The sequence below is a fragment of the Maylandia zebra genome, linkage group LG7, assembly GCF_041146795.1.
Source record: "Maylandia zebra isolate NMK-2024a linkage group LG7, Mzebra_GT3a, whole genome shotgun sequence".
Lineage (NCBI taxonomy): Eukaryota > Metazoa > Chordata > Actinopteri > Cichliformes > Cichlidae > Maylandia > Maylandia zebra.
In genome coordinates, this window is record NC_135173.1 from 64,201,160 (window position 1) to 64,217,071 (window position 15,912).

Genomic DNA, 15,912 nt, shown 5'->3' on the forward strand with positions numbered 1-15,912 from the left:
GTCCTTGGTTCAGTCCTTGAGCTTTTTTCTCTGTCTGAAATAGGCTGTTATAGCTTCTCTTTCCATAAGGCCACCTCCCGCCTTCTTGTCTATTACTGTTTGTTTTGTAAAGCGGCGCTACGTCTTCAATAAAAATTGTGTTTAAAAAACTGCCACAGACTTTACATTTTCAGGCATCATTTATTCTGGGTGATCTCAGGAGCCCCCCTGGAAGCACTGAGCGTTCTTGAGTATTTAGATGCTATCTAGCTTCTTCTGTGGGATATCTGCTATCTCTGACATGACAGAGCCACAAGTTTTTTAAAAAGCTGTCTAAATCCAGCCAATCTGAGGCTATACTATCACTTACACATAAACTGACCTCATTATTTGAAGCTTTACCCAGGTTTAATATGAACATACATTGCTGGAACTGTATATATGGTAGAAAATAAGGGAAATGCTTAATCTTATTATGATGCTATTTTCCAATAACTTCTGACTGTGCATTGTAAATCTCACTTCACCTGCACCTTCTAATGATATGGTTACAAACTCTGTATTTTTTTTCCAATGAGTTTAATCCACTCGTGCACAAAGCAGCAGAAGTGAAGTGAATACAACATGTCACAAAGCATTGACTTTTCCTCCATTTCCTCTTTGCCAGATTTCAGCTGCGAAGTTCAGTACTTGAAGAAATGTTCAAAGGCTGTACTTGAGTAAAAGTACTCCACATTTAAAGTATACATATACACATTTTAATTGTATTTGTAGAATGAAAATAAAGGGCTATTCCATTCTATTCTATTCTGATCTGTCAGGTGTTACATTTTTCTTCTTCACAGAGAACTTTAAAACAGAAAATTCTCCAGAATAAAACAATTATTCTATTTCAGGATGATGAATTAAAGAGGTAAAAAAAAAAAACAAAAAAAAAAACTGAAAGTATTTCATTTATTGAAAGCATAAAAATGTGACTTAAGTAAAGAAAACTCTTTTTGCATGTTTATGCTTGATGAAGCTCTACAGTTATACTATTACCAGACTGGTATTTACAGTAATCAGGGCACACAGCGTAAAAGGAGAGGCGTTACTGTAATGTAAGTATCTTTGTTTTCATACAGCATTTTTGTCAGTGTACTGTGAGAGTTACATGTTCAATATTTCCCAAGGTACTGCAATACCGTTCAATATAAGCTTAGCAGTTATTTCTTTGTTGTACTGACCTTATGGTGTTGGAAAGCCTGTTTATTTCCCCGTCAGTGGTGCCACATTAATAAGAAAAATGCATTTGTGGGTTGAGAAGCAGAGTTGAGAAGCAGAGTTGAGAAGCAGAGTTGAGAAGCAGAGTTGAGTATGCAGGTTGCGCCCATGAAAAACTCTGCCAAAACTTCTCTACCAGTCCCAAACACCTTATTCTGCTACTGATCTTTATTTGTTATTGTTTATTGATTTGGATGATTAAAGTCTGAACAAACAATACATACAGGTCATGTAACAAGTTCTTAATTTAACAGACAAGGACCACAGAGGCATGTAGAAGAACCATACACTGCTAGAACAGCCTGCTGGTCACCTGCTTGTTCACACACTGCCGTTGGGTGCATCCCATTTTTTCAACCAGCATTTTTCTCAAGTCAACCAATGCGGTTGTGTTGGTCACTCTACCACAAAGAGCATGTTCAAGCTGATCCCACAAGTGTTCAGTGGGATCCTAGTAGCCCTGTAAGGCTGGAGACTGGCTGCATGCAGTCCTTTCCGGATTGTCTGGGTGTAGAGCGGTCAGCCATATCGTTCTGCAAACCTCGATTGTAAATATGTCGAAGAAGCCTACAGGTCCTAAGTGCTGACAGGGCGAAGAAACTGTCTTCTTGTGGTGTTGCCTTCTTGAGAGGCCTGTCAGGGATCCCCCTTTATAAAGAACTTGGCATTTACTCTGGAGATGGTACCATGGCTCACTCCAAATAATGCTGCAACCTGCTTTTGGGCAACACCAGCTAGATGTAGGGACTGATCGGTCCCTGTCCAGATCAGTCAAAGGTGGCATGCTTCTCCAATGTGTATGTTTCCTGGTTTCTCTCATAGGCTGTATATAAAAAAATAGATTTACTGCCAAGGTCTAAAAATGGGAAGCCAGTGCTTAAGTTTTTGTAATGGCCAGCAGGGGGCAACTCTTGTTCCTTTAAAATGAGCTCTAATTATTTGGAAGTGTATCAGGGAATGACCCTTGATCTGTGACCTCAGTATTTACTTACCCAATGACTCTATGGTCTCAATCCTGTAATCGAGTGTCACTTTAAAACTGACAGGTTGACCTGTACCCCACAGCAGGCCATGTCATAACTTCATTATAACGTTTTAACTTTGTAAACACAGCTGAGAGGTCCAGTTCATTCTCAACACAGTTTTATTCTGGAACATTTTTCACACTATGGTCTAAAAACAGATACCATAAACCATAAACATGACATCAGTTACATTTTTGAATACACAGAACACAATTTAGTTCAAGGGGGGGGAGGCACGAGAGGGAAGGGGAAGATTAAAATGGCAGAGACTCCACAGGGTTAATAGTTGAACAAATATGATTTTCACTCACATCAGGAGTGGCCTGCTGAGTGCCACACCTTACCAAATCGCGCTGTAACAATGACTGTACAGCAGCAGGCTCCATCTAGTCTTCGGTTTAGATCTACCTCACTTCCTTTCCCCTCAGCCACTCATGTGTTTTCTGGATTTCCCAGTTTTATTGCTGCAGAGCAAGCAGCAGGAAAACCATCCCATGGGAGCTGGTGAAAGGAACTCATGAAAACTTAATGCAGTGGTTCCTCATGAATTTTTAAGAGCCCTCTCTTCCCATTGTGGCGCTAATGTGCAGGATAGGAATATAAACAGTAGTGCTGATGTTCAGAGAGGAGTTTATCTGCAACAGCAGCAGCAAGGCAGCAAGACTGAGCGTCATCACCTGTCAGCCTCCTTAAGAACAGCCCCAACTGATACCTCAGGGCACAAACACACACGCAGCACTAGGCCTGTCAGTCACAGCTAAATCCTAACCTGAACCTAAAGCTTTCCTGACCCGAAGCTGACCTTAATATACCACACACCTAAAGCTCACCTTAGAATCAACCTATTCTGATTTTTATTATTTTCTGTCGATATTAGATACCCATGTTAAGCATGCTCAAAGTTTCAGCATATGTATCAATATCCCTGTGAGCTAAAACTTCCTACCTATGATCTGTATCAAGAATAGATATCCCTAAAATTGCCATTTCAGGCAAAGAGATCCAGCTCTGAGCACAGAAGCTCTATTTGCTGCTCCTACTTATCAGAGTGATCACTTACCTCATCAGCTGCCCTCATGACCTCGTGTGGGGTCCTACCGGGCTCAGTCTTTTGACCTGTTTTATGCACATTACAAGCGTCCTGATATTGTTATGTTAATTATTGCCAGCTGCATTTTTTTAGAAAAACACAAATCCAGATTCCCTTTAGATACCCAACACAAATGAGTTAGCTAGAAATCTGAGCATTATTTCCTATCACCATCTCAGTTTCAACCAGCATGTCAGATCTCGTGCAGTCCTGCTTTATACAGATTAGAAATACTACCAGTGTACGATCAATGCTTCAGAATAATACAACTGAACACGTATCCACACCCTCATTTGCTCCTCATTAGATTATTGCAATTCATTGTGTACAGGCCTGAATGACGCAGCCGTTTCCTGTCCACACTCAGCGCAGGAAATGCATCACTCCAGCCCATTTGCTACAGAATCCAGTTAAACATTATACTCATTATTTTCAGATCACTTCATGCTATAGTTCCACTTTATATTTCAAATTCCTAATCAAATGTCCTAACACTTTATGCTGCCCAGTCCCCTCAGCTCTGAGAATCAGTTACTCTTATCAATTTGAAACAAAGGTGACAACACACCACAAAAACACCACATCTGTCACAGATGATTGTGACATACATATTTGATGCTATCTCTCTCTGAATACTGTGGAGGTGTGGTCACCTGCTGCACCTGTGATCTCGTTAAATACCTGTCTAACCTCATTCCAGCTCTCCTGCAGTGCAGAAACGTGTTTTTTCTTCTTCACTTTTGTCAGTTTATTTCACCTGTTTGTGGTAACTTCATGCTCTTGGAAAAACATTTGTTGCTTTAACCTGCACTTACTTACTGCCAGTACTTTTGTATCCTGCCTGCATCAGAGTAAAAGTGTTACATATACAAACTTGGTAAACTGCTGAAATCACTCTATTTGTAAATAAATCTGTTGACCTGATCCACTTGGTTTTGTTATCATCTTAGTAACATGACGCTGTGTGTTCCCGTGTCAGGATTACCTGCATTTTAATGTACTTACATTGTATTTTTTCCCGGTTTTGCTTTTTGGCTCACATGCTAAGCTAAGTGAGAAGTAAATTAACACTTTTTGGCATACTTGTACTTTACTGAAGTAATCCAGTACTATAACACCTTTACACTAAAACATTTCAGGAAACAATACTTTACTTTTTACTAGATTTATTTGCAGTTCTATTACGTATTTAGTATTTGCTTTTTGTCTCAAAATGCAGTTGTGCACGCAACTACAGTTAAGATAATCAGTCCTTTAGAGCTGACAAATTATATTAATTAATTATAAGGTATGAATTATTATTCAGTTCAGTAATAATTAAATTAAACTGTTCTTGAAATGAGATTTAATTTATTAATTTTAATAAAATGAAATTATCCTTGTGCTACTATACATGCAGCAATTTTTGCTAATTGTTCTACAGAAATAAAATTTACTATTACCGGTATTAATCAGGTAGCCTACTTTTAAAAAACTAATTCTTCTCCTACGTATTATTATTAGTCGTAGTAGTGGTAAAAGTTTTATTGATGTTACTCAAAAGCAATACAAAAGTAAAAATATAAATCAATTAAATAATAAAAATAAATAAAAACACATTAAATATTTAATTATATTAATAATTATTATTTCCTTATATACTTTTAATTTAATATTTTTCAAAACAAATATTACTTTTAAAAAAGAATTTATGAATGTTTACAAATCAGTTAAAGGCAAACCCCCCTCTCCATTCTCTGAATGCGTAACAGTCAAAGAGGCTTATATTGTGACAAAGGTTCATTTTCATTGACCGCATTATTGCATTTACACTTATCTGGGTCACATTTGGCCTCTGCTGGCTAAACGACACATGTTTTAATATTAGAGGGAAGAAAAAAGCAGTCGTGACTCAGACATCCCATGTTTCTCTTCTTCTTCTTTTGGTGGTTGTTCTGTAAGAAACGTGGATCTCTTGGCCTCGTGCTCCTCTGCAAGTTGAAGCAGAGGTCTGGCAGTTTTACAGCTGCACCTCCCTCCTGAGAGCTCTCTGAAATCTGCAGCAGGCCAGGCCTTTGTTTTTCCACCACAAATCACTCCCAGAGAGTTTCCTAATGAAGGCACATAAAAGCCTGGTGCTGTAAACAGGAAATGCACATCTAAACTTGCATGTTTTGCAAAAGAGCTGCAGGAAGGGGAGTTTCTGTGGTGCTGTGCAAACTCTGAATTTCAAGCTTGCATTCAATACTTCAGTCAGCCAGAGTGAGTTTGAGGTTTCGGGAAGTCACACACAAAAAAATCCAAGCTCACCTGTAACACTACGACAGTTCAGAAAACTGGTTTTGTTTCCTTTTTTTACACTTTTATCATCAGCCCAAGTGAGGCGTGTTATGCTTCAAGCACTAAAAAAACACAACAATCATTTGGAAAACCTCCCAGCAGCACGTTTTTCAGAGACAGCCACCCGTAGGGTAAACACTAAAGCTTTTTATATGATGTTGCAATTGTGTCAAAATTATGTACAGACGTGGCAAACGCGTGTCGTCTTTTCAGCTTCGGTTCGCTTCAGCTGTGACAAAGAAAGCCTGGCTATGTGGAACTTCACTGGACAAACAACACGGGGAAATTAGAGGAAGTGTAACATGATGGATTGACACACACAAATACTTTTTTAGGAAACCAAAATCACAGCACGACGGTATATTTGTCGAAGCCGTTTCATCAAAGGTGAAATACAGACAAATGTTTGGTCGCTTATGCAGTCGACATGGAGTGAATGTGAATTTTGGCACAGCTGGGACCTCATAAACTTAAAACTTGATGTTTTTAGATAATGTAACACGGTCACCGATTCCTCGATTTGATCAATCTCTTATTATAGTAGATGATTAAATTGTCTTAACACTAAAAGCAAGACAAACTAAACCCTGTTGACCCCACTGTAGCAATCAAACTGAATATAAGTAAACACTGTTTGCAAAAGTAAAAATCTTACTGTCAACTGTCACAGTTGCACTTATATGAAGAATATCACTCATATGTGCTTGAAGGTGAGTTACAGTGCCTGTGAAATCCTGGTGCACTAACACCAAGGTGCTACTGGAGCCATCTGGTGAACTGTTCAGTGGTTTCAAATATATTTGCTTCCTCTAAGCACATCGATGTACCACACTTTGTCCTAATTACATATGAATGGCTTAGCCCAAAGAAAGCCCCTCACTAACTGTGTGGTTGATTACACAATTTGAAAGAGGCAAAAACGAAAGTTTCAGTATTAAAACACTCAACAGTCAGTTTCACCATCTTCACGTCAAAGCGAAACCAAACATTTATAAAGGTCGTGACTGTGTGAAAGCAGCCTGGCTTCCGTTAACTTCAACAAACAGCCTGTTGGGCCTCAGAGGGCACTGACCTGTTTGGTAGGTTTTCTCTGGCACATGCTCACATGCATGCATACACACACACACACTCAACAAGCCAAGTTCTGCTTTAACAAGAATTTTTTTTTTTATTGAATTTTTCTGAATTTCTCCTTGCAAATATTCAAGTACATGGATTTAAAGATCCCGGACACACAATCAGAGGCAAATACTTTCAAAATAATTTCACCATGTTCCTGTTTGAGTCACAAAAGTTTCCACTTTAACCCCACCCCACAAAACGTCCCCCTCCACAGGCTAAGACACATGGACCGCTTGTAAACATGATACAAATATCAGTCTTTGCTTTTTGATCACAAAAAAAAAAAAAAAAAAAAAAAAAAAAAGTAATCTGGTAGAAAAATATCTTTTCTTTTAATAGGGATTTGTCTTCTTAAGAATATTTACATTTACCTCACAGTATAATCTTATCTGAAAAAGTACGTACTGGAAAATAAACACAAAAAGGGGTAAAAGGCCTTTGGTTTTCATGAAAAAAAATACCAAAACGACAACAAAAATCCCATAAAAAGTCCATTCACTGTCCTGTGTACAACAACAGTGATGTTGGGTTGGTGATTGTTGGGCGTCTTGAGGCTGAGACAGAGGGACACCAGCTTTCCACAGGATTCAAACGGTTCATTCTTCAAAAAACGTTAAGAGCAAAACTGCAGCTACAATCAGGCGTCGCTCCTGGGGACGGCCGAGCCGCACAGCCTCCGCTGGGTGACGTATCCCAGCACGATGAGCAGCATCTCCGAGGTGCTGCTGAGGGCCACGATGAAGGGCGCCTGCGACGCAAAGTCTGCCTCCAGTCGCCGGAAAGACAGCTGCATGACCGCGAGAGCCAGCAGGCTGTTCTGGACGCCCACCTCGATGCTGACCGTCTTCCTCTGTGGCGGAGAAAGGCCCGCCAGCTTGGCCAGGACAGCCCCGACCACCAGGCCCAGCAAAGGCACCGTAATCCCAACGACCACGATTTGGGGCTGGACGTTAGCCAGGATGGACGCTCCCATTTGGTAGGCCATGAAGATGCCGCCCACAATGAGCACGAAGCTGAAGGGTTGGATGAGCGCCAGCAGGACGCGAGTGAGGGCAGGCAGCCGCAGCTTCACCAGCATGCCCAGTGAGATGGGGATAGCGATGAACAGCAAGGTGCCCAAGATCTTCACAAAGGGCACGTGCAGGGCAGCATGGACACCCAGAAGCCAACCGTACAGGGCTGACGACAAAGGCATGGCTGCCGCCGCCACCACTGTGGAGACCAGCGTCATGGAGATGGCTAGGGTGACGTCGCCTCCGAGCAGCAGGCTGTACAGGTATCCTCCCCCTCCACCTGGGGCAGAACAGGTGATGACCAGCCCCAGAGCGAGTGCCTTGGGCAGTGAGGCCAACTGGGACACACAGTAGGCATATAAAGGCATCACCAGGAACTGACCCAGTGCGCCTAGGAGCAACGGCATGGGGCTCTTCAGCAGGCCCCGCAGCACCTCCACCTCCACCTTGCACCCAAAGGCACACTTGTTGACAAAGATGAGGGGCAGCAAGGCAAAAAGAACGGGGTTCTCAGAGAAATGGGACAGACCACCCGACTGGATGAGCCGGGTGGCCGGGTCATCCTCACTGGGCTCCACTTTGATGCAGTAATCTGTCCTCTCCTCAATCAGAACCGGCACCGAGCCCTGGTCCAGGTCCAGCAGCTGGATCTGCAGCTGAGCCCTGCCCGGCAGCCCAGAGCGGATGTTGATGATGTAGCTCTGAGCCTGTCCTCCGTGGCCGCCGTCCGTCACGTTGATTATCGAGAGCACCTCTGGTTCCAAGGAGTGAACTCTCACAGTCTGCTTTAAGCTCTGGCGGCCGGTCCTGGCGGCCGCGGCGCTCCGGTATCGGCTGGAGATTACAATCACGCCGTTGGTGTATTCAGGGAACTCGAACTCCTGCAATGACCCGTCCCCGATTGTGATATACCTGCTGCTGCTGTCGGCCGTCGCGTTGGTCCTGTTGCTGCCATCGACAGTGAGGTTTCCGGTGGCCCACGCCCGGTCCGATCCGCCGGTAATAAGGAAAAGACAGCAGAATGTAAAGATCGTCCTCATGGTACTGGCGGATGAGGGGCGGAGGGACGCGGCAGCGACACGCTTCTCCCCCGCCAGTGGCCTCCCCAGACGGTTATACCGCCGCCCTTTCACACCCGGGCGACCAACTTCTCATTCTAGTCTCCGAGATAAGAGCACAGCGCGGGCTGCCGGCTTCACATCTCGTCTGGTTCCCATTTTGTCGCTGCCTTTATACCGGAACCTAAACATCACCCCGCCCAGCCTTGTCGAGGCACAGCTCTCCGGCGGCAGCCCCGGGAAGAAAACACTCGCACAGGTCTCCTTTTGGCTACTCGCTGCTAAGATGTCGGTCACGCTGAGGCACACCCGCACCGTTTTCTTCCGTCCTTTTTGTCTCTCCGGTTGGTGAAAACAGAAAACATCGTAGCTTCGCAGCCGTTTGTTTGCTGCTCGATGATGTTTTGGTGAAGCGAACGTGCACGAACAGGGTGTACTTCCGGGCAAGGGATGTCAAAATAAAAGCTAAAAAAGAAAACTTCACTTTCACCCTTAGTAAACATAAAGCAAAAAATTTGGAATTAAAATCCATCTGAATTATATCTAATAAACACACTACTGTTTAAGTTGGGGTGTATTAGGGATCTGTTCTGACCCCCTTTTTGTTTATAATGTTAACGACAGACTGACAGAGGAGGCCAGGCAGACATTTCTGCTGACTATGATGTTCGCAGATGACATTGTTCTTCATAGTGGGAGTAGGGAGCAGGTTGAAGAGAGCCAGGAGAAATGGAGGTAGATGAATGCAAGACAGAATACAGGTGTGTAGCAGTGAAGCTGCAAGGAGCAGAGGCAGTGAACATAGTTGAGTATCAACCATCCAAAGCAGTGCACAGTCCACACGAGACGTGAAGAAGAAAGTGTAGGCAGGTGGAGACAAGTATCAGGGGGGATTTGTGACAGAAGGATGGCAGCAAGAGTGAAAAGGAAGGTTTACGAGATGACGGTCAAACCTGCTATGATGTATGGTGGGACGAACAGATAAAAATGATAAGATTTCCATTAGGAGCGACCAGGATGGATAGGGTTAGAAATGAGTACAGTACATCAGTGGCACAGCTCAGGTTGAGCAGTTTGATTTTGGGTGAAAGACTTGCTGAGAAATTTTCCTACTGAAAAACAGAATTTTGTGTGCCTGTTAAATTGCTTTATGTTACATGTTTAAAATTCTTTGTCATCTGAAAATATTAGTTAATCAGCAACTTAAAAAATGAAAAATGAATAATTAACAATGATAACACAACAACATAAAACATACTCACCAAATTCTGCCAGTTCACAGGTGTGTTATAATATAAAGCACCTTGAGGTGACTGTTGTTGTGATTTTGCGCTATATAAATAAAACTGAATTGAAAACTGAATTGAATTGTTGTTTGTAATAGGTGTTGCTGTAGTAATCGGCCCATTTAACACATGCATTTATTTTGTAAAGAAAAATCCCAGCACTTCCTGTTAGTGTTTGGGTGAGTGTGTTTACCTTAGCGCAGTCCTTCATTAAGCCAATCAGAGCGGTCTTCGGCTTCAGCTCTCCCTGCTCAGACAAACAGGGGCGGTCACATGGGAAAGAGAACATCGTGATTTGTATCCACAGGAGGGGCAGCCAGGGATTACCCACTAAACACAAGCAAAGGAGGCATTCAGACCAAAACAGCTGACCTGCTGGTATCTGTATTCAGGCAACCGGATCCTCCAGTCAAATCAAATTAAGAAAACATCTTGAAATCCAGGTATTAATATTAACAACTTATGATGGAAGCAATCATACAAATATACTATATTATTTAATTCACACATTATTGATGCATTTATTGAACTCAATCATGCTTTTCAGCAATCAAGGTAGTAAATATAATGAATTTTAGTACAAGCTTCTTTTATTATCGTCATATCATATCAAATTTATTTGTATAGCACATTTAAAGACCTAAGTACACCAAAGTGCTTTCCAGTAAAACCATGATACAGATAAAATCTGAATATAAAATCTAAATTACAGATATAAAATAATTACATAATATAAATGCAGAGCCAGATAAAAACCACACTAATTAGCCTTAAATGCCAGATTAAACAAGAACGTTTTTAAACGTGATTTAAAAGATTGGATAGAATCTGATGCGCGAATGTCAAGAGGAAGATTATTCCATAATTTGGGTGCGGCAGTGGCAAAGGCACGGTCTCCTCTGGTCTTCAGCCGAGCAGTTGACCCGATGATCTTAGAGCTCTCTTAGGGCTACACAGACAGAGGAGATCCGCTAAGTAATCGGGGGCCATATTATTTAGGATTTTATAAGTCAACAATAAGAAATTTAAAATCGATTCGATTATTAAGAAGAAACTTCTCCCATTCTGCATTTTAAGTAATTGGCTTGTGGCAAAAAAGGACTACAAAGAGTTGAAAAACAGAGTGCAGCAAAGTGACAAAAAAAATAGATGCGACGTATCTACAAATGCATGAAAAAGAAACAAAGAGACACAAAGCAACTCATGAGGTGCAAAATGTCTACAAAGAAAAGACAAAACACTCCCAAAAATATCCATGACACATAAAACAGCTTCAAAGCAATACAAAATGAAAATGGATACAAAAAAGGACTACAAAGGGATGCAAAATGACTAAATAGGCACAAAATAACTAGATAAATTTGCTAAACAATTATAAAATTACCAAAACTGGTCAAAAACAGCAGAATTATAATAAACAACCACAAAGGGATGCAAAATGACATACAAAACATTAAAGAAAGAGATACAAAAAGACTACTAAAGGCATTTAATTTGATTGCAAATATGCACAAAATGTATTAAAAAGATACAAACGGCAGATACAAATAATGAAGAAAATCTGCTATCTCTCTTTGAATTATGGTTCCTGGCGTAGGAAGTCTGTGCTGCTGAGGTCTGTGTCACAATCCCCCCTGTGTTGAGATGGGACAATGCTTTTGCATACTTTAATGCACTAAAATTAAAAAATTGTTGAAAAGTGGAATACATTCTGTTGTTTGCCATTCGAGCAGAAGGTTTAGTTGCTGCCCAGTTCACCATGAGGTTTGCTGGAAGAAAAAAAACTGACCAAAACAGTGACATTTCACACGTCAACGCCTCTCTCATTTTTTTCATAACAAGGGAGTCATGCTGAAGTGCCCCACTCCCCTGTAATGCTCTTAGTTTACTGTAAACCTTTGATCGGCTTGGGTCTAATCCAAACTAACAATAAAGGGCGATTCTTCTATTCTAAACTTTCACCCAGAGTTTCATTCAAGGCTGCCTCCTCACCTTTTATTCCAGGAGTATATTGTGACAGTGATCAATTATGCTCATTCAAACCTGCTGTCAAACAGGTTAGTGCTTATTTGTCCTACACATACGGCAGAAACCTGACACGGGCGCACATTGCAGGACTCTGGCATGAAAGAGGAAATCCCTGCTGTCGACATAACCCTGCCCGCATGTCTTTTTATAGTAACCGGCTTCTGCTGGGACTCACTCACATATTTAAAAGCCATTTTCAATTCATAACCTCCAGTTTTGCTTCCCTGTGGAAGGTGAGCAATGTCACCGCAGGCTCATCTCTCTCACCACAGGCTCATCTCTCTCACTGTGGTCAAGTCACTTCTGGGAGGGCTTGCTCATCATCTATTGTGTTTTCATGAGCTGTGCGTCCTCCTTCTGTCACCACGGCTAAGTCAAGGCTTCCAAAAAAAGAAAAGGCGGGGGAGTCCTCAGCAGAACACGCGGCGTACGCCCAGACAACCTGCTGGGGTGATCACCGTGGCCTACACTTTGACATTTCATGGAGTGACAGCCAGTTTGTTGTAGAGCTGCCAGGCACGCACATTTCCTGCCTGGCATTTGTGCCGCTCCCCCGAGCTGTCGAATTATTTATCCATGGTATGATCACTTACCTCATTACTTTATTTCACAAACACAGAGAAGGAGACAGCCAGGGAGAGTAGGAGGAAATAAAGGAAGAGGAATTGAAAAACGCCACCCATCTTTACTCTTCAGAGGGAAATTGCATTTTCTGTTCCTGATGTGGTTTCATCGGTTTACCCAGAGAGCACAGACGCCTGTATTTGCACAGTGTATGAATATTCATAAAGCCACTGTCGTGATCTGCCTTGTGCTGCAAATTAGATCACAAGCAACCATGATGACTAATCGAAAAGCATTGTCCTGAAATGCCAAATTTGCACCAGGCAACACAACAGTAATCCTACTACGAGCAACGTACTGCCAGCAGAAGTTACAGCACTTTAATTTTGCTTTTCAAGCCTTTAATGCACAGAGGCCTAAATATTGGACATCAAGGTAACTGTATAAAAGTATAAAGCATAAAGTACATTCTCTTTCCTTTACATATCAGGACATTAAAAAAAATCATCTGGAAAAATGTGGATGTTCATTTTAGGTTTAAGGTTTTACTGTTTCCTCTTATATTTAAGGTATATAATAATAATTTTATACATTCTTATAACATTGAGCCTGTATTTGTCTTGCTTGGGCTATTGGTATTATAATAACACAGTACATTCTTCTTCTGTGACAAACACACACAAACACCAACCAACACTATGGCATGCAGTTTGACTTGCAGTGCCTACATGCCTGTCCTCTATTTACTGGCTTTACATTGTTTTATTGTCACCAGATAATTGTAATTGTCTTTCCATCGTTGTAGCTCAGTGTACAGAGTGTACAGTACAAAGTGTACAGTGCTTTACACTCCAACTGTTTGACTGAACCCATCCTTAAGGTACTCTCAGAGCACTTCATGTAGATGTACTTGATTGGATTTCACATTGCCCAGATTTGATAACCTCTGGTTGGTAAATGCCTGGGTAAGGCTGTCTGACTATAAACTCTCATTTAACCCAGTTAAAACAGCATCTTCGAGTGTTGAGGTTGCTGCAGAATTTACAGCCTGATATCATTTACATGTTATCATATCCGTTACAGGTGATGTTTTACTGCGCTGCTCTGTTACTTCATCTCTTTAACAATAACGCTTTTGTGTCAGTGGGTTTATCAACATCTGAAGCTGTCTGTCCCATTAACATCACGAACTTGTTCTTATGCTAGCAGAACAGTTCTCCTAAGGTAACCTCAATGCAAAAAGCATGTAAAGTGCGAAGAAATGATTGGATGCTGAGCATGAAGTACAAGTTACATTCAGTATTTTGACCTACGGCAGGCAGAGAGGTACAACAAAAATGAACTTTAACATGAGGTTTCCTGCAATAGTGATAGAAAGAGGTTTTCTCTGTATGTAAAATACCAGCACTTTGTCTAAGTGAAATGCAGCCATTATTCATTTTCCTAGCAGCAAGTAACCATTTGCTGTTATTACGGAGGGGTAATGCATCCTTAGCAGAGAATGAAGTCACCTTCCTCTGTGATGTTTTAGTCCCAGTTTTCTCTCCTTTTAGCTTCGGTGGACATTCTAAGTACCTCCCCACCGTTATGAACTAAGAGAGTCACCTCCTGCACTGTATATTCAGAACCCATAGAGGTCAGGTGGAGGTGAGCTATCAGATTTTCATCCAAAGAAGTAGACGTGTCCTTTGGCTAATAAGTTTCAATCTGGCTTTTCTAAGGTGTCCTTTGGTGGTTAGGCTGCACACACACTGTCCTTTCAAACTCATCATTTTTCTCTGTGCAAGGTTACTTGATGGTTATCAAGTAGAGGACAACGGGGTAAGGTGATCCACCACCAGTCTCTAGATAATCATACATGTTATTTGAACCTAATTTAATAGTTGTAGTATTTTGTAGTGCCTAAAAGTACTTTTTAATACCTAAAACTAATCAAGTTGTTTGTATTGCCTAAACAAATCCAAGCAGTTTTGGGTATCTAAAGCTAACCAATTACTTTTTAAAGTAAAGTGAAAATCAAGTAAAGACAGAAACAACTGGGAAAAAGCAGCCAGTATGTTGCAGGACAGCTGGTGCATAAAGCCAATGGTATCAAAGGAAACCGTGAGGGCAGAGGTGGGATACAAGAAAAATGGATACATCAAATCGAGGACTGAGATCCCACTCAAGTGCATCTTTGAACATCATGAATGGCGACTTCAAAAGAAGAAAGCCTCAGTGTGACTGTGTAGGTTCTCAGTCATCCAGGTCATGGTAATCTCAGGAGTTTGCAAAGAAAAGCAGTGGAGACTGTCAGAAAACGACTACAGCAAAACAGCTGCTTGGAAAATAGAACCAGCTTTACTCCCGATCCCATTTGCACACTGTCGGACCTCTGCCTTAACACCATATATTTTAAGGGTCTTATACAGACAAAAACATGTATGTGCCACGGGCCTCCCGGTGTTGCATATTGTAGCCAACCTTTACACGGAGGAAATGGAAAGTAAGGCTCTTGAATCTTTCAAAGTGACAGCACCCAGCTACTGTCACAGATACATGAATGACACCTGGGTCAAAATCCAAACCCAAGAAGTAGAAACTTTAACCAGGGAGGATACAAAAGGTAATAGTTTGAAATTTCTGGACTGTGCTGTGTGCAGTGAGGAGAATGAAACCTCAACACTGAAGTTTATCAGGAGCCCACACACACAGCCCAGTACCTACTGTTTGACCGGGAAGAAAGTGTTCCCGAAAGAGAAAGAAAAGGAACACGCACATGTAAAGAAAGCTCTTAAAACACGTAGTTATCCTAACTGGGCTTTCATCACTGTACAGAAGATCAGACACCAACCAGGGAGAATCATAATGTGTTAATAGACCTCTCTGCATTTAATCATATCTGTTATTAACCTCTGTCTCTCTTCCACAGCATGTCTTTATCCTGTTTTCCTTCTCTCACCCCAACCGGTCACAGCAGATGGCCCCGCCCCTCCCTGAGCCTGGTTCTGCCAGAGGTTTCTTCCTGTTAAAAGGGAGTTTTTCCTTCCCACTGTCACCAAAGTGCTTGCTCATAGGGGGTCATATGATTGTTGGGTTTTTCTCTGTACCTATGAAGCGCCTTGAGGCGACTTTTGTTGTGATTTGGTGCTATATAAATAAAATTGAATTGAATTCAAACAAAAC

General features: G+C 41.7%; 1 protein-coding gene across 1 annotated transcript; it reads right to left on the reverse strand.

Moving 5' to 3' along the window:
* Positions 1–6,818: 6,818 nt before the first annotated feature.
* On the reverse strand, positions 6,819–9,291 carry slc10a3 (solute carrier family 10 member 3). Its single transcript, XM_004566101.5, has one exon. It carries the CDS (start codon positions 8,849–8,851, stop codon positions 7,436–7,438), a length of 1,416 nt encoding a protein of 471 aa, XP_004566158.3. The 5' UTR covers positions 8,852–9,291; the 3' UTR covers positions 6,819–7,435.
* Between the last annotated feature and the right edge of the window lie 6,621 nt (positions 9,292–15,912).